The sequence below is a fragment of the Triticum dicoccoides genome, chromosome 1B (genome assembly GCF_002162155.2).
Source record: "Triticum dicoccoides isolate Atlit2015 ecotype Zavitan chromosome 1B, WEW_v2.0, whole genome shotgun sequence".
NCBI lineage: Eukaryota > Viridiplantae > Streptophyta > Magnoliopsida > Poales > Poaceae > Triticum > Triticum dicoccoides.
In genome coordinates, this window is record NC_041381.1 from 12,856,137 (window position 1) to 12,876,542 (window position 20,406).

A 20,406-nucleotide genomic window follows, 5' to 3' on the forward strand; every position below is an offset into this window, starting at 1 on the left:
AAGGATGCTCCAAAGCGCAAAGGGAAAGGCGGGGCAAAGGGAGAAAATGTGTACGTGATGATTCCACCCAAATCTTTTTACCGCGGACCCCCTCTTAATAGTACGGCTATCCTACGACTCAAATCCACCAAAAGAGACGTAGAACACCACCGTCTTCAATAGTCTTCGAGGGGTACCAAACCGTCTTGTGTCTAACGACGAAGTGACTGAAAAACTCAAGGCACACGATTAGTTCGCAAAAGCATTGTCATCAATCACCAAAACACCTTAGGGATAAACATGCCCTTACACCTTTCATCTGTGCACTCTGTCTGCTTCGATGCTTTATTAAGTTAAAGTCGGGTGCTTCTTGGGGAAATACACTTGTGTAGCTAGCTGGGTGTATATGTACCCTATATGGAGATTTATTTTTACTTTTTATAAAATGTCAAAATAGTTAAGAACTTTTTCGACAAAAAACTTGACTAACTTTTGCACTAGTATATAGATTTCACGAAAAAGAAACAAAAATTGACTTCACAGAAGAAAAGACAAATTTTATTTGCTATTATAAGTCACTATTCACACTATTTTAGCCCAAAATTTGTCTTTTTTGAAAAGAAGTCTAAGAGAGATTTTCTTTTTGTGGATTTTTTCTCACGAGTATAATAAAAGGTCAGGTTTATTTCAAAAATATTTTCAAGAATTTTTGACTATTTGTTGAATTACTAAAAGAAATCCATATAAGGTGTCCCCATAGACCACAAATCCTCTCCCGTGCTTCTTGCGCCTTTGTTCTTAGAGCATCTCCAACAGCCGCGCTAAGCGCCGCGCGCAAAAAACCTGTTTGCCGCGCGCGCTTCGGCTGGTTTAGCGCGGTCGTCAGCGCTGGCTCCAGCAGCCGCACTATAATGCAGTGCGCGCGCCGCTCTAGCAGCGCACAAAAATACAGCACGCGCGCGCCGCACAAACCACATATACATTTCAAAAAAGATAAGCAAAAATGATCAAACAAACAAAATAAATCAACAATAAATAGTTTAATTACGTTATCATTACAACTCAAACAAATAATTTATCGTTCAGTACAACAAATAATGCAATAAACACAACAAATAGTTCATGAACAATACAATGTCGAATGCAGAAATCATCATGCTCTTTGTCGTTCATGCCATGCCCACCACTCTTCAATCAGATCATTCTGAAGTTCATTGTGCATTGCGAGACGCCGAATGGCATGATAGGAGGCAATAAAACGGGCTACCCTTTACGCCCTCCGTCGCACTCGCACGGGATGTCCCAAGAGCTCATACTGTGAGTAGTCTAAATCTTGGCCACGCTCATTCTCGATGATCATGTTGTGCATAATCACACAAGCGTGCATGATGTACCAAAGCATTTTTTGATCCCAAAATCTAGCCGGTCCTCTCACAATAGAAAATTGGGCTTGCAAAATCCCAAATGCTCTCTCCACATCTTTTTTAGCCGCCGCCTGAGCATTGTGGAAATCAAGTTTTTTCTTACCTTCCGGCTTTTTCAACGGCTTCACGAAGGTTTTCCATTTTGGATAGATGCCATCCGCTAGATAATAGCCATAGTTGTACGTACGGCCATTTGCTACAAACTGCACCGGTGGCAACTCACTGTTTATAATCTTATTCATCAGTGGTGACCGGTTGACAACATTGATGTCATTCAAAGATCCATGCATTTCAAAGAATGCGTGCCAAATCCAAGTCTCCTGATCGGACACCGCTTCAAGGATTATAGTGGAACCCTTTTTTTGACCGTGGAATTGCCCATGCCATGCCTTTGGACAATTCTTCCAACTCCAATGCATGCAATTTATTGAGCCAAGCATGCCAGGAAAGCCGCGAGCTTTGTTCATCGCCAATAGCCTTGCGACGTATTCAGCATTGGGAGATCTCAAATACTCCTCGCCAAACACTTGCACAATTCCCACTGCAAAGCGCTTGACACACATGATGGCTTGGCTCTCACCCATAGCCAAGTGATCATCAACAAGATCAGCCGGTATACTGTATGCCAACATACGCAAAGCGGCTGTCACCTTCTGAAAGGTGCTATGCCCGAGCTCTCCGGCGGCATTCCTCCTTTGCTGAAAAAAGCGGTCATGGCTCGCTAGTTTCTCTACAATGCGCCTGAACAACTCGGTGCTCATCCTAAACTGGCGACGAAAATACGACTCGGGGTATGTGGGATTCTCCGCAAAATAATGCCTGATCAATCTGTTGTGGGCATCGATCCTATCCCTCCAAATTTTCTGCCGACCCATAACCGAACCACCGTGCTTTGGTTTTTTATATATGCATAGCTAGGATCATTGCAAGATCCTCCTCCTCTTCCATATCAAATTCTTCTTCGAAAGAATCGTACGACGAACTCATCTACAATGTTCAATACTATACTATAAAAACTACAATTCAAAACATGCACCAAATTCATGAAGTTTGAGCAATACATACCTTGTAGGCGTTTTGTCAAACACCTTGCGGGCGCGGCGCGCCAGCGAGCGCTCGGGCGCTGTTCCTCGGACGACGGAGGCGCGCGAGCGCCGGCGGGACTAGGAGGGGATGGGGCGGAAGCGCGGCGGCGCGGGGATAGGCCGAGGAAGCGCCTGAACGGTCGCCCGGGGCGCGGGCGGCGTGGCCGGATGGGGGTGGAAGTGGGAGAGAAAGTGTGAGAGCGAGCGCTCGAGTGTGCCGCGCGCTGTAGCGGGCGCCCGAAATACACCGCGCGGGATAGTGTTTCCGACAGCGCGCCCAACTTGTTATAGCGCGCGCCGTTTTTGCGCGCCCGCTGAAGCGACCCGCCGCGTTGCCCGCGCGCTAAAACGGACCAATTTACGGCGCGGCGCTATTTTAGCGCGGCTGTTGGAGATGCTCTAAAAGATGACCATGGCTGAGTTGCAGCTCCAACTCAGACCGCTGCCAACCATGATCGAGTTGCAGCTCAAATACTAGTTTTCCTATCGAAGGGCCCCTCCCCACAAAAGGAGTTGGTCAAGTGCATGTTTTATCACGCTCGCGGCTTTCCTCATTGACATTGTTAACCACTCCCTAGGCTCCATTAATGCCCTCATCCCTTTCCTCATGCCAACATCATGTAGAAGGCCGGGTGACTGTTTTGGTTGATGCTTGGATGTTGTCCTCAAGTCCATTGCATGTCTATCATCCGCATTGCGATATTGTCCTCAAACAAAGTTTGAAGCTGAGTCGGACTGTTGTTGGCATTATGGTCCGTTCCAACATAAGTCCTAAACATTTTTTTTTCTCAACCTTTTTTTTTGGGAGAGTAGAGTAGTGCTGAATCAGGGCCGTGGGATCCTGATCCACCGATGGCCATGCATCGCAGTAGCAGAGCTACTCTCAGTTGCTTGCCCCCAATCCCCTCCCGTCCCAGCATGGCGACGGCGCCGCCGCCCGCCGGCGCTCCATGGCGATTCGTGAGACCCATCTCTGTCCCAGGCATTCAAACGGAGGATCCTCACACCTCCTCTCGTTGGCGGCATGGCGTGCGCTGTCTCCTCACCCAATCTCGCGCTTCAATCTCAGTCCGGCCGTCGACGACGCTCTCCTCCCCTACTGTCGCTGCAGTGGGTGGTTGATGAGTAGTACTCTAATTGTGTGTGATGCAGGGAGAGGGCAGTGATGATTTGAACTCACATGTGAAATATGTGCTTCTGCTGCTCCAGGATTGATGATGTATTTCTGAGGGAGTGTGCTACTTTTCTTCCAGAGTTTGACAAGGTAGTAATACATAATCACTCTTGTCTCTTCTACTAATTGGTGTGTGTACATAACTTTTGTCTCTTAAACTTCCTCCTTAATCAGTGTGCATAGTCTGTCTTTCATTCCCAGTGGGTGCTTGGTTTAGACTAATTAGTGGATCAATAATTTCTGGACAAAGTTATGTGTGGAGGAAAATATTGGCTGGAAGGAGGACTGGTGGCTGCACAGTGCATGCACTCAGCAGGGTCACATGTCAACAGAATGCAGAGCAGAGGAGGCAACAGTGTTAGATAATAACGAGAAATAAACGAGACAAAGAGACACGGATTTTTACGTGGAAACCCTTGTGGGAGAAAACCACGGACGCACGAAGGCGCGATCACTATGATGGAGGAGTATTCCAAGCACGAGACGACAGACCGTCTGAGGTGCGACTACATGGGGTATATAAGAGGGCAATACATGAGAGTCCTTGGAGGACAAGTAAACGAGTTGTACTCGTACGCGTCGGTACCAACGCAAAGGCCCACACCGTATGTACTATGTCTAGTCCAATACGGTACTAGAATTTAGATCATAATTTAACAATCTCCACCTTGATCCAAATTCCCTCCAGTAGTCAAAGAAATTGAATAACTCCATCCAAATCAGCATAAACACCTTGTGCGTCAAAGTTCATAGGACTAATGAGAAATACCAATTAAGCCTGAGCAAAGCTCAAACTTATTGGTTGGAACTGGCTTTGTCATCATATCAGCATGATTATCATGAGTACTTATCTTGCATACCTTCAAATCACCTTCAGCAACAACATCTCGAATATAGTGATATCTGACATCAATGTGCTTTGTCCTCTTATGATACATTGGATTCTTTGTAAGATATATGGCACTTTGACTGTCACTAAATACGGTAGGGCAAGATGAATCTCCACAAAGCTCAGTGTACAAACCTTTCAACCAGATAGTTTCTTTGCATGCCTCAGAAATAGCCATATACTCGGCATCAGTAGTGGAACAAGCCACAATAGACTGCAAAGTTGCTCTCCAACTCACAGCACAACCACCAATGGTGAAAACATAACCTGTGAGCGATCTTCTCTTATCCAAATCACCAGCAAAATCAGAATCAACAAAACCAACAAGTCCATCTCTAGTTTTCCCAAACTGTAAATAAGCATTAGAAGTACCACGCAGGTATCTGAAAATCCACTGAACTGCTCTCCAATACTCTTTTCCAGGATTAGCCATGTATCTACTGACAACACTCAACGCATATGATAAATCCGGACGAGAACAAACCATGGCATACATAAGTGAACCAACTGCACTTCAATAGGGAACTCTAGACATCTACTCAATATCGGAATCTGACTTAGGACATATAGCTGATGACAATTTGAAGTGTGCAGCTAACGGTGTACTCACCGGCTTGGCATTATGCATATTAAAACGACGAAGAACTTTATCAATATATCCCTTCTGACTTAGATACACTCTTCCAGACGGTCTATCTCTGGATATTTCCATGCCAAGTATTTTCTTTGCTGCACCCAAATCCTTCATCTCAAATTCATTACTCAATTGCTTCTTTAGTTCATCAATATCTGACATACTCTTTGCAGCAATAAGCATATCATCAACATAAAGGAGCAAATAAATAGTTGAACCTTTGACAGTTTTCAAATAAACACGACTATCATAATTAGACCTTTTGAAACCTTGAGAGAGCATAAAGGTGTCAAATCTCTTGTACCACTGTCTAGGGGATTGCTTCAATCCATAAAGAGATTTCTTTAACTTACAGACAAGCTTTTCTTTTCCAGGAATAACAAAACCTTCAGGTTGTTCCATATAAATATTCTCTTCTAACTCTCCATGTAAGAATGCAGTTTTAACATCCAATTGTTCAAGCTCAAAATCATGCATGACAACAATACTAAGTAAAGTGCGAATAGAGCTATGCTTCACAACAGGAGAAAAGACTTCGTTATAGTCAATACCTGGAATCTGGCTATAACCTTTAGCAACTAACCTTGCTTTATATCATGTCTCATCATTAGGAGAAACACCTTCTTTCCTCTTGAAAACCCACTTGCAACGAATAGGTTTCTTCTCTCTCGGCAATTTTACTAAATCTCAAGTGCCATTCTTTTCAAGTGATTCCATCTCATCATGCATAGCGGTACCATGTAGAAGTGCATGCTCTAACCAATGCAACCAAAAGACCAATCTCAGGTACGTATGAAAAGTGCATGCAGTGTCAAGTACCCACTCATCATTGGTCTCAGCACATCCAGCAATAACGACAAGAGCATCATCGGAACTATCATCACGAGCAACGTTAGCAGAATTTTCACCTTGTTTGTTACCTTTCCTCTTTTCCTTGTTCTGCAACTTGAAACACTCTAAGATGTCATGCCCGTCTCTCTTGCAATACTTGCAATACTTCTTGTCTCTGGATTGCGACCGGCCCCTGTAGCCGTTTGTACTTTTGCCTCTGTTTCCATTATTGGAGTTCTTCTTCTTTGTCCTGCCACGAACGATAATCCCTCGGCTTGGGATGAACTCGAACCATCATGAGGCACCATTAATTTCATCTTCTCCTTAGAGTTCGAAGCTTCATAAACTTCATTAAGTGTGAGAGTATCACGACTGTATAATATGGTGTCTCTAAAATTGGTATAAGAACTTGGCAGTGAACAAAGTAACATTAAAGCAGTATCTTCCTCTTCATACTTAACCTCCATTGCAGCTAGATCGGATATGATCTCTTTAAATTCTGAAATATGATTCAAAACATTACCTCCCTCGGGTAACCTGTGCAGGAATAATTTTTGCTTCAGATGCATCTTGCTGGTGAGATCTTTAGTCATGCAAATCCCTTCCAGCTTTAACCATAGAGCGGTGGCAGTTTTCTCGCTCAAAACTTCCTGCAAAATATTATTATGCAAATGGAGTTGAATTTGTGACAAAGCCTTACAATCAATTCTTTTCTCCTCGTCAGTCCAGTCCTGAATTCTATTCTTCCCAAAACTATCCAGTGCTTCATCATAATCGGAATGTGCCAACAACGCCCGCATCTTGACTTACCATAGGGTAAACCTTGTGTCACGGTCCAGCAGCGGAAAATCGTACTTCATGGATGCCATTAGTAGATAAATCTGTGTATAAAGTAGTACAAGCCGGCAGGAAAAAATTCTGGACAGAATTAATTTGCGGTCAAACAATCAGAGTAAATAGCACCTGGTAGCGTGTGCATGTAGCAATAGGGAACAAAATCTGATCTTGGCTTCACGTGATGAACAGGAGTAGCACTACTAGTAAAAGTACTAATAGTAGTAGCAATCGACTTGCTTGATTCGGCGTTCACGTGGAGTTGCAGCGACTCGGCGGATAGGCCTCGGGACTTGATCCTGTACGTAGAAGTGGAGCAGCAATGATCGCCTTGGTTCGGCGACTTGAAGCGTGCACTTGCTGAGACGCACGGCTCGGCGGATCGGACAAGCGCACGGCTTTGTACGGCGGCACAGCAGCAGAGGTCTCGGCGGCTGTAGAAATCGATCCGGCTTCGGATCGCCTGGTCACGTGCCGGCGGCGCACGGACAAAACTCTAATCTCTCGTCTCAAATTCGTATCTGCGAACTTGGCTCTGTATACCACTTGTTAGATAATAACGAAAAATAAACGAGACAAATAGATACGGATTTTTACGTGGAAACCCTTACGGGAGAAAACCACGGACGCACGAAGGCGCGATCACTATGATGGAGGAGTATTACAAGCACGAGACGATAGACCGTCTGAGGTGCGACTACACGGGGTATATAAGAGGGCAATACATGAGAGTCCTTGCAGGACAAGTAAACGAGTTGTACTCGTACGCGTCGGTACCAACGCAAAGGCCCACACCGTATGTACTATGTCTAGTCCAATACGATACTAGAATTTAGATCATAATTTAACAAACAGAATGTTGTGTTTGCATCTATACATCCGTATAATCGGGCTACTCATTGTCTGCAAGGTAGGCGATTTGCAATTGGGTTTGACTTGCATTTCAAGGGCTATTTGTCCCCAAAGTTGCCAATAAACCTGTGTAGTAGTAGTACAACACAATAATCTGTTTATGTGCACTCCCGTGTTTCTCTGCAGTTTAGTCAGTCCTCACTGAATTCTAAAACACAAAGTTTCTTTGTAGCTCAGGCTACATGAAACCTCTTATTCTCAACCCTCCAACCTTGCTTTGAGATCCGTACTCTCCAACTAACTAACAACAAGAAGATTTCTCTTTTTTGTTTCTCGAAAACGAAACAACATATGAACTTCAAACTTTGCAGATCGAACAAACATTAGAACATCAATGTGTGAAAAAACTTTCAGATTTTTTGGTCTGATATAAATATACAAAATGAGATTTTCTTTGAATAAAAATATTATTTCAAGTATTTAAGATGCATGAAAAAATATGAAAGTTTTTTTCCTAGATTGTAGTTAGAATGTATTGTTGTTCTGCAAAAGTTAAAGTTCATATGTTGTGTCGTTTGAGAGAAACAAAAAAGACAAATGTGTCTGCACGGATCTTGATGCATAAATGGATGGCAAAGATAAGGGGTACCGTGTAGCCTGAGCTACAGAAAACCACACTCATTCTAAAAAGGTGAATGTGATCCATGAAGTCATCAATGCATCTAAATCGGAGCTTCGCTTATTTCAATTTAACAAACTAAATCAGAAACTGTGACAGTGGAAAAAAAATAAAAACTCTAAGCCCTCGATGAATGTACCTCTTGACCTTGGATTCTGAGAGGAATCGGGCACGGCGAGGGGCCAGCTCCCGCCCCCGGCCGACTGTGGTTGCTGCTGCTGGGTTGGGGTGACCTGCACATGCTTGCTGCCTGCCTTTGGGAGTAGGCGGACGTGAGGTACGTGGATCAACTTGGTGGATTCAATGCTTTTCACATTTCAGCTATTCCGTGGTTGGAGGGTTCAATGCATTTCATATTTTAGCTTCACTTCTTGGATCAATGGTTGCAGGGAGCCAGCAACAAGGGGTGTCGTTTGCGGCACACTTTGGTGGTAATAACTTCTTCTTTCACCCGAGCCTCTGAAATTGCACGCTTTGTTGTATCAATTTGGAACAGGATAAATAAGTTTTTTTTAGATGGGCAAAAAAAAAAAAACCTGGAAGAGTATAAAAAGAAATAATCATAAGCTCAAAGCCTCAACCTGGAAGAGGAAGAGGATAAGAAAAGAGTGGACTGAGCTCAAAGCCTCAACAGCCACAAAACTGTGGATGACCAAACTGTGGTCTGGCATGCATGTTGATTCTTCAAAAGACCAAATTGTGGCTTCCATTCACGCTGATTATTCAATGGCCAGATTGTGGACTCAAAAATTCGTGAGCTCAGAGTCGAGTAAGTAAAGCCTTAGCTACAACGACATTAGAGGCAGCGCTCACACAACCAGTTTACTCCTCAGAGCTACCACCATATTGTGCGCTCAGACAACCAGTTTATACTCACCAAAAGCCTCAAGAACCATGGCGGAGGCTGTTGTTGGGGTAGTGGTGGCGACGCTCGGGGCAGCGCTGGCGTCAGAGGCGGCGTCCTTTGGCTGGTCTTTGGTCGCCAAAGAAGCCGCCGCCCTCAGGGACGTCTTTGGCAAGATCCGTGCGTCCAAGGCGGAGCTGGAGAGCATGCAGGCCTACTTGCATGAGGCAGAGCGGTTCAAGGACACCGACAAGACCACTAGCATCTTCGTTGGCGAGATCAGGAACCTCGCCATCCAGATCGAGGACGTCGCCGACGAGTTCACCTACAAGCTGGAGGACTGCAAGCATGGAGGGTTCGCCTGCAAGGCCAGGAAGCAGCTCAAGCATATCAAGACCTGGTACCGCCTGGCGGCAAAGTTCCAAGAAATCGAAGCCAAGCTGGAAGATGCTAATCGGAGGAAGAAGTATTACACCGTCAGATCTTCTCCTGCTACCAGATCGGTGAGTCAAAGTCAAGCTCTGCATTTCACCAGAGATGAGGACCTTGTGGGGATCGAGGAGAACAAGGGAAAGTTGGTAGAGTGGCTGATCCCTGGCAGTGGTGATGGTGATGATTTGGAGCAGAGCAGCAGCAAAGTCACTACGGTGTGGGGGATGCCTGGTGTTGGTAAAACAACGCTGGTTGATCATGTGTACAACACGGTGAAATTAGATTTTGACGCAGCGGCATGGGTAACCGTGTCAGAGAGTTACAGTCCTGAAGATCTGCTGAAGAAGATAGCCACCGAGTTCCGCATCGCGGTTGATGTGGCCAATATTGAGATGAGAGTCCTAGCAAAGTCTATCCATAATCACCTTCAAGGTAAAAAGTACATCTTGGTCATGGATGATGTTTGGGATGCACACGCTTGGTTGGAGATAAGGAAGGTCTTCCCAACTTCTAACTGCACATGCCGATTTGTTATTACATCAAGAAAGTATGAAGTGTCATGCTTGGCAACTGGGGATCATACAATTCACTTGGAACCACTAAAAGCACATCACTCGTGGGTGTTGTTTTGTAAAGGAGCTTTTTGGAATGATGTTGACCAACAGTGTCCACCGGAGTTGCAAGAATTGGCTTCGAAGTTCTTAGCAAAGTGTCAAGGCTTGCCTATTGCTATTGCATGCATTGGCCGCCTACTCTCCTGCAAACCCCGAACTCCAGCCGAATGGGAGAATGTGTACAGGGGTTTGGATTCGCAGTTGACGAAAGATGTAATGCCTGATTGTCATATGATCCTAAAGGTCAGCCTGGAGGATCTTCCGTACGACTTGAAGAATTGTTTCTTATACTGTGCACTGCTCCCAGAAGACTATGTATTAAGGAGGAAGGTGACAACGAGGCAGTGGATTGCAGCAGGGTTCATCAGGGGAAAGGAAGAGAACAACAAGTTGGAGGAAGTGGCCGAGGGATACTTGACTGAGCTTGTGAACAGAAGCTTATTAAAGGTAGTTGAAAGGAATCATCTCGGACGACTGAAACACTGTCGGATGCATGATGTCATACGCCTTGTTGCCCTCAACAAAGCCAAGGAGGAACGGTTTGGTGAAGTTTACAATGGCTCTTCTGCTGGAGCATTCTCTGTAGAGGGTGCACGTCGCATAACGGTTCTAGGGGAAAACCTTGAACAACTGAGCCGGTCTGGTGCAACACATCTCCGTGTGCTCCATGTATTTGGGACTTATATCAATACTGATTTGCTGAAGCCTATCCTAACATCTTCAAAGTTGATGTCGACATTGGATCTGCAAGGTACTCGTATCAAAATGCTTCCCAGTGAGGTATTCAACTTGTTTAATCTGCGTTATTTGGGTATTAGAGATACCGAGATTGAAAGCCTGCCTGAAGAAGTGGGGAGGTTACAAAACTTGGAAGTCTTAGATGCTTCCAGATCCAAGCTGACGTATTTTCCAAACAATGTTGTAAGACTTCAAAAGTTGAGATACCTAATGGCATCTATTGATGGTGGACATGACAGATTAGAAATTGGAAACATAAGCGTAGTCAAGGTGCCTAGTGGCATGCAACATTTGGCAAGACTGAGGTCTCTTAAGTTTGTCAAAGCCAGTTCAGAGTTTCTACGTGAAGTTGCAGCTCTGACAGAGCTAAGATCATTCAGTGTCTCCAACGTGAGAAGTGAACAAACATCTGACTTGAGCAATGCTATCAGCAGAATGAGCCATCTTATTCATCTCGAAATTGTCGCTGCAACTGAGAATGAGGTGCTGCGGCTAGAAGGACTACATTTACCTCCAACGCTTTCTTGGCTTGGTATAGCCGGGCAGCTAGAAAAAACATCGACGCCTCAACTTTTCTCTTCTTGGTCACACCTCAATAACCTTACTCGGTTGGACCTGGCATTCTCCAATATTGACGAGGACAACTTTTCCTATCTCTGCGTGTTAAGTGGTTTACACTTTCTTTCGCTAGCGAAGGCTTTTGGCGGAAAGAGGTTAGATTTTCATGCAGGGTCATTTCCAGAACTTACGAATCTATACATATTGGGCGCAACACAACTCAGCCAGGTTAAAATAGAGGAGGGCGCGATGCAAAACCTCACCCACCTATGGTTAAGATATTGTCCCGAGCTAAAGTTTCGTCCTTGTGGCATTGAACATCTTAGAGCCCTTGAGGAATTATTTCTGACAGACACATACCAGAGATTCAGGTGAATGCAGCGAAGATATAATGAACATTAGCCATATAAGGAATGTTACAGTTGTACTGAGCCGTAAAGGGCTTTGGGAAAGGATTAGGTGATCATTGCTATTCACAAGGTTAGGGTTCCGCTGTTTCATCTTTTGTGTAGATATTATAAGTTGGCAGAATAAGACAGCAATTGGTAGCTAGTAATGGCTGATTCGAATTTGTTAAGAGTTTGTCTACTAAAGCTAGTTAACGTGATTCCTTTCACCATGCCCATGTGTACCTTCTTCATCTAGAGTAGAAATAGAAACATGCAACTACAAAGCCCATAACTGCTAGGACCCTCGTATTAATAGAGTAGGAATGATCATGCAGTTTCCTTTTTCCTCCTATTAATGTATATTATGTTGGTTCTAGGATATGTGTGCTTTCCACCTCTCTAGGGAGGGTTCAAGTCCTCATGGACTCGATCGAATTTGAGTCCAATTTGTTCTCTGTTAACATAAGTTATAGTTCATCCTACATGCATGCTCTTTCATCTAAAGTCTGTCAAAGAAAACCGATGTTTGCCTTTCATACTTATTCTGAATTAAGAGGTAGTATTTGCAAAGATACAAAGGTTCATTCACTCCCCTGACTGAACCTTCTGCGATTATTATCAGAGACATTTTGCTCACTGAGGATTCCTGCTTTGGATCGAAGACGAGAAGATCAAATCTGGATCCGGTTATTGAAGGACAATATAGAGATATATTTCCCTGACCCGACGATTTCCTAGCCGCAAGGAAGAAAAAAGAAGTCGGCATACTTCTGCAACAATGCCAATCTATGTCATCTTCTTCTTCAGCATGTCTGCATTTACGCATTTTTTCCACGCATGTACTTGATGTAACCGATTCTTCGCTGATCCATCTTTCGAGCTTTTCAGTTTGTGTACTGCAGTTGGCACTTGTAATCCGTATAAGCTGTATCTGTTCCTCATTATTCAGCAGGCATATGCTGCTTGAAACGCATTCTGCAATTATGTTGATGTAAGTTAAAGACTGCATTCGACTTATTAGAAGATTAAGACTGCTTTCAGTTTCGTGAGGAAATCGGGGAGCTGAGATTTCTCCTGTAATCGACACTTTTTGGGGGTCTTATTCATCGCGTTGGAATTGGATGTATGAATGCTCATCCATAATGCAAATTTCCTCTCTTTTATGAGAAGGATATAAAGGTGCTATTTTTTCACCTCTCCCGTCACGGGGAAAATGGAAATCTTTCCAAGAACTAGGACAGGTGGTTAATAATTTTATTTCAGAATCCGCATCTAAGAGTAATAATAAATAAATAAATAAATAAACGTGTAATGACAAGTGCAGGGCCAGGAAGGCAGTGTGTGACAGGGACAGGGGCTGCCACTTGCCACTAGTACATAGCAAAGCAGTGGACAAGTAGTACAACAACAGCAGCTTCAGGAACATATTCACTGGGTGCAACTGCAACAATGCCAAGGCATGTCGTCTTCGTCCACGTATTTTACGCTGTGTGAAATAAGTAATCTGCTCATCAGTTTCTGTTGCCTAGCTACTTTCTTTGGCATTCTTAGGCATGTCTGCATGTACGCATGCATGTCTGTACCTGATGCGACAAATTCTTGGCGAGTACCTGCATGTGCTTCTTCGCTGATCCATCTTTCAGTTTGTGTACTGCAGCTGGCACTTGTAATCTATATATGCTCTAATCATTACTGAGCAAATACAACTATCTATTGCTTATTATTCAGCACGCATATGGCCATATGCTGGTGGAAACTCAATTTGGAAGTATGTTCTTGTAAATTAAAGACTTCATTCAATGAATTCGTGATGAAATCGGGGAGCTGAGTTGTGCTCCTCCTATGGATTTTTTTTTTGCGTGTATTTGTTGCAACGGAATCGGAATGTATTCAAGTTAGCTTCTTTGTGATATTGATGGAATGTTCATCCATAGTGCAAACTTCTCTTCTTTTAATGAAAATGGACATCAGTTGTGAGAAAAAGTATTTGCTTCTCCAAAAAACTAATAGAGGTTCTCCTTTTTATTTCGAGCTAAATTTAACTGAAATTACTCCATTTGTGTCTCTCATGACAAGTGCAGGGCCAGGAAGGCAGTTTGTGACAAAGCAATGGATAACAACAATAGCAGCTGCAGTCTCAGGAACATATATCCGAACTGCTGGTGTTGGTACAGAAGACTCTTCTGCCCCATCTATGGGGTAACTGACAGTGTCCACACATTCTTCAGACATGAGCAACGTCAGTGTTACCGTAATTTCCACACGGCGCCCCTTGTCGCATCATACAAGTGGCATTCAGCAAGACTGGATTGCACCAAGTCTATGCAGCCACTACAGTACGGCAGGGGGTTCCATTAAATGAGAGTTGGAATAATTCTTCCTGCATAAGATCGAAGACTACATGCAAGATCAGTCTTGGCTCTGGTTCTTGAAGGCGATTATGTAGTATAGTGTAAAAAATGCTCTTATATTATGGGATGGAGGGAGTAGTTCCACAACCACCACGATTTCTTAGCTGCAAAGAAGAAGAAAAATATCTGTATCTTCGCGATACTTGGTGGTGCGCAGTTCTGAAAGGGGAGAATATGACAGGCTCTCCAACATTGCACATATTTGTATAGTTTCTGTAGCATGCTGAATTTTCTTCATTATAGCATGGCAATATGATGCCGGAAACTCGACCATGATGCCAAGCCTCGATGATAGATGTCGCCATAGCACTGGCAGTGGTGCGAAATATTTCTGGCTCTGATTCACTCGCTGGAATTCAGAGAACTAGAGTATTTGGTCCTGATTCACTCAATTATAGGAATTGGAGAACAAGAAAAAGAAGGAAATCTTGAGAGCCAGGTAGTTGGTAGCCGCCGTTGTTGCCATGCCGTGATCGAACTTCAATGTCTGCACCTGATGCGACGGATTCTTCACTGATCCATCTTTCGAACTTTTCAGTCTTTGTATTGTCGTTGTCACTTGTAATCTGTATAAGATGTAACCATTGCTTTGCAATATTCATCAGGCAGGCACGGTGGAACTTTGGTCATGAGAGCATGGCCATATGCTGCTTGAAACCCGATCTGGAATTATGTTGCTGTAAACTAAAACTGTGTTCATATTTCTTTGGGTCTCATTTGTCGCACTGGAATCGGAATGTAAGTTAGCTTTCAGTGATTTTTGATGGAATGTCCTCTGTTTTCCTAAGAAAAGAAACAAAGTTGTCCAAACAAAGATTTGTTTTCCCAGAAAGTAATATTTTCTCTTTCTCTCACCTTTCCCATCGCAGGGGGATATCCTTCAGAGGACGTGGCCTCAAGTGGTTTGAACATCTAATTTTTTTTTGCCTTGTCGGTCGGAACTTGTATCAATAATAGTAATAAGTAAATAAGCAATTGTATAATTTACAATTAACTGAAATTACTCGATTTGTGATAAGTGCTGATCCATAAAGGCAGTATGTGACAGGGGCTGCCATATAGTACAAAGCAAAGAAGTGGACAAGAACAATGGCAGCTTCAGGACCACATCAGCATTTCTGGAATTGGGACAGAAGACTCTTCCGCCCCGTCTACTGGGTAACTGATAGTGTCCACACATTCTTCAGACTTGGCCAACATCAGTGTTACTGGAATTTCCACGCGGCGCCCCTCATCACACGCGCACAAGTGGCATTCTGCAGGACTGGGCTGCACCAAGTCTATGCAACCACTACAACACGGAGTGAATTGCAGAAAACCACCACATTTGGGGTTAGCTTTGCGGAAAACTACCTAGTCCGTAATTATTTGCCAAACGCACCGCAGATTCAGTAAACTTGTTGCAAATAGCACTGATGAGGTGATCTGGCCCGTTTGATCACTTTCTGACAAGTGGGGTCAGATTGTAAGAAGCTGACTTGGCAAAGTTTTGACATACAGGCCCCTGGATCTAAAACGAAAAAGCAATCAGAGCCCCCCTGCTTCGACCCCGTCTGGATCGGGAGAGCCAGAGCCCCCGAGCTACCCACCCCCCGCGCCACTCCGACGACCTCGTCGCCGGCGACCACCGCTGCCCTGTCTACCATCTCCTTCCTCCTCCCTTTTCTTTTCTTCTCCACCGCTGCCTCGTCTACCATCGGCGACGGCCGGGAAGGCGAGAGGTGAGGCCGCGTTGGCCGGGATTGATGACGCGGGTTGCCATGGTTGTGGATCTCGCCGTCGCGCGCACGGACCCGTGACGCGCGCAGAGAGAGGAAAGGAGGAGGCGTTCCCCGGCGAGGCCGACCTCGCCGGCGCAGACGGCTGCGCAGTGGAGGAGGTCCCTGCGAAGAGCTCCTCGACAGTGCCGGTCGGGTCGGACCCGTGCGCTGCTGCGCGGTTGGAGCCCGGCGGTTGCTCGGCCATGGCCTCGGCCGTGCTTGGAGAGCAGCAGGGGATACAGGCCACCGCGGATTCCGACGCCGTCGACATGGCCGTGGCTGCCAGCGGCTGGGCTAGGTAGGGGCGACGTGCGGGTCATCCCAGAGGAGAAGGAAAGAAAAATGGGAGGAGGATGGCGGGGCAGCGGTGGTCGTCGGCGTGCTTGTAAGCTGCGGCGAGGTCACCGGCCCTCCGCCCAGCGCGTCGCTCCAGCGTCGCCGGCCAAGCAGCGCGGCGGAGGCCATGAACCCGACGCCCAGTGCGCCTCTGCCCGAGGGGTGGGGGCTGATTGCTTTTCTGTTTTAGATCAAGGGGTGTGGGTGTAAATTTTTTGCTCTTACAATCTGACCCCACTTGTCAGAAAGTGATCAAACGGGCCGGATCACCTCATCAGTGCTATTTGCAACAAGTTTACCGAATCCGCGGTGCGTTCTACAAATAATTAGGGACTAGGTAGTTTTCCGCAAAGCTAACCCCAAATGTGGTGGTTTTCTGCAATTCACTCCTACAACACGGCAGGGGGTTCCACTAAATCAGATTTTGAATTTCTTTTTTCCTGGCTACGATGACATGTAAGAAGATCAGCTGTGGCCTGTGGCTCTGGTTGTCAAATGTAATTATGTAATACATGACCGCGGCGATTTCTTAGCAGCAAAGTGGAAAAAAGAACTATTTATCTATGTCTTCGCGCACTTTGCGGGTGCACAATCTTGAAGGGGAGAATATGACGGACTCTCCCACAACAATGCCAATTATGCAGCTGGAAACTCAACCATCTATTTGAATGATGTTGGTGTAAACTAAACAGTGTTTTAATAAATCCATGAAGAAATTGGAGACCAATGGTTTTATGGATCTATCATATGCAAAAGAAAAAATGTATGCAGGCTAGCTTCTCAGTGACAATGCTCATCCACAAAATGTATGTTACTCACTGCAACAAAATTTATGTTACTGCTAGCAGAATAAAATGCAAAGTTTCTCTAAAAATGTTTCTCAACAAGAAAAGGGCATTCTTTTGTCACCTCTCACAAACTTATTTGTATCCAGAATTTATCAAGAGTAATGAAGAAACAAATAAACTGATGTGACATTTCAAACTTATTTGTAGTTGCTCTGCACAGCAAGCAAGGCAGTTTGTACAAAGCATTTATATTGGGTTGGTACAGTTACAACCATAACTTTTACAGATTAGTGCAGCACTCCATGATACATAGATATACATGCACATATACATACATAATTTATCGTACCACCCATTGTATATACCTCACACATCGTCTTCCCAGACACCACAGACATTTCCACTGGTAAGAGTCCTCCACATGGATGTGCCCTTCATCGCAGAAAAGCGGCCTCGAGGGCATCTGCAGGCCATTGGTCCCAGCCTCCAAAATCTCAATGACCTCGCACATCGTTGGCCAATCACAAGACATCATCTGAATGCACCATAATCTGACAATGCATAGCTTCTTCTCCAGGTCGTGCATGTCAGCAGCAACAGGTGGTATCTATTCGCCCGCTTCTTCTTGAGTCAGCCTGTCGTACACCCATGTTGCTTAAATTAATGACTGCATTCGATGAATTCACGATAAAATCAAGGAGCTGAACTATCCTCTGTTATTGAGTTTTTTGGGGGTTCTTACATGTCGCATCGGAATCGGAATGTATGTAAGTTAGCTTCTCAGTGATGTTGATAGAATGTTCATCCATAATGTAAAGTTCCTCTGTTTTTCTGAGAAAAGGAACACAAAGTTATCTAAACAAATACTTCCTCTGTAAACTAATATAAGAGCGTTTAGATCACTAAAGTAGTGATCTAAATGCTCTTATATTAGTTTACGGAGGGAGTATTTGTTTCTACAACAAGGAATAGAGGTGCTCTTCTCTTTTTCTTATAAGTCCCATCACAGGGGGGAAATATCCTTCCAAGGAATCAGCCGAGTGGTTCAGACATATATTTCGACCGAAATTTGTATATAAGAGTAATAAGTAAATAAACAGTCATATATGTTTCCACAATAATACGTGCATGACCAGGAAGGCAGTTTGTGACAGGGACTTCTACTTGCTAGTAGCTTCAGTCACAGGACCACCATATTCAGCATTGCTGGAGCTGGACTTTTCTGCCCCATCTACTGGGTAACTGACAGTGTCCACACATTCTTCAGACATTGCAACACGTTGCTAGAATTTCCACACTGCGACGACACCCCTTGTGGCACACACACACAAGTACCGTTTGACAGGACTATATTGCACCAAGTCTATGCATCCACTACAACACGGCAGGGGTTCCATTAAATCAGAGTTGGAATTATTATTTTTCCTGCCTACGATCGAAGACAACATGTAAGAAGATCAGCTGTGGCCTGTGCCTCTGTTCTTGATTGCATTATCTAATTCCATGACCGCGACGATTTCTTAGCGGCAAAGAGGAAAAAGAACTATCTATCTATGTCTTCGTGCACTTGAGGGTGCACAATCCTGAAGGGGAGAATATGAGGGACTAAATCGGGAATGATGTTGCTATAAACTAAAACTGCGTTTCAACAAAGTCTTGATGAAACCGGAGACCAATGGTTTTATGGATCTACCGTATGCAAAAGGAAAAACGTATGTAAGCTAGCTTCCCAGTGACTGCCGGCAGAATGAAATATACATTTTATTAATCCATAAAATGTATGTTACTGCTAGCAGAATGAAATAAAAAAAATCTCTGAAAATGTTTCTCAACAAGAAAAAGGCGTTCTTTTGACACCTCTCACAAACTTATTTGTATAGAGAGGTTATTGTTCAAGAAATAAACAAACACACCACCCGCAAAAAAAAAGAGTAATGAACAAAAAAATAGATTGATGCAAGATTTAGAACTTATTTAAAGTTGCCCTGCACAGCAAGCAAGGTAGTTTGTAAAAGCATTTATACTGGGTTGGCACTGTTACAACAATAACTTTTACTCCATCCGTTCCAAAATATCAGAATTTGTGTGAACAGTGTCAAACATAATCAGGTTTGACTAAATCAAACCTAGAACTTCAAATATGTTGGAACAAAAGACTTTTTCTTACTCTTCTGCCGGATCTGCTGGGTAACAACAGTGTCCACACATTCTCCAGGCATGGCGATGTCAGTGTTGCTGGAATTTCCACGCGGCGCCCCTTGTTGCACGCACAAGCGGCATTTGACAGGACAACACGGCACAGGGTTCCATCAAATCAACCACTAGATCAACTGTATTTCCATGACCGCGACGATTTCTTAGCTGCAAAGAAAAAAAACAACTACAGGTTTGTGTGCTTGGCGGTGCTCAGACCCGAAGGAGGGAATATGGCAGGCTATGCAAACAGCGCAAACATGTGTCTACTTTCTGTTGTCTGGCCAGTTTCTTTGCCATGCACAACTTTGTTCATGAGAGATTGGTCAACCTGCAGGAGAGATGTTGTAAACTAAAACTGTATTTCAATGAACAAGGTGATGAAATTGGGGATCTAACTTGAGCTTCTGTATCCAGCAAATAAAAAAAAACTTTTCTTATCCAATCTTTAATGTGGCTGCAGTTAAGTAAATCAATGGTGTTATGGATCTATCATATGCAAAATAAAAAATGTATGCAAGTTAGCTTCTCAGTGATAATGCTCATCCATGATGTATGTTACAGTCAGCAAATAAAAAAAAACTTATTTGTATCAAGAATTTACTGTCCAAGCAATATTTTTCGTCAGAATTTATCGAGAGTAATGAACAAACAAATAGATGGATATAAGATTTAAAACTTATTCAAGTTGCCTCTCACAAACGTATTCATGTTCATCCATAAAATGTACTGTACTATGTTACTGCTAGGAGTGCTAGCAGAATGAATAAAAGAAATTCTCCGAAAATATTTCTCAACAAGAAAAAGGAGTTCTTTTGTCACCTCTCACAAACTTATTTGTATAGAGAGTTTATTGTTCAAGCAATATTTTCCCTTAGAATTTGTATCGAGAGCAATGAACAAACAAATAGATTGATGTAAGATTTAAAACTTATTTAAAGTTGCCATGCAAAGCAAGCAAG

General features: G+C 43.9%; 1 protein-coding gene across 1 annotated transcript; it reads left to right on the forward strand.

Annotated features, from left to right (window-relative positions):
• The first annotated feature begins 9,156 nt into the window (after window positions 1-9,156).
• Window positions 9,157-13,010, forward strand: LOC119315978 (disease resistance protein RPM1-like). The gene is made up of 2 exons (XM_037590398.1): window positions 9,157-12,047; window positions 12,579-13,010. The coding sequence occupies exon 1, from the start codon at window positions 9,276-9,278 to the stop codon at window positions 11,940-11,942; it is 2,667 nt and encodes an 888-aa protein (XP_037446295.1). The 5' UTR covers window positions 9,157-9,275; the 3' UTR covers window positions 11,943-12,047; window positions 12,579-13,010.
• Window positions 13,011-20,406: the final 7,396 nt, after the last annotated feature.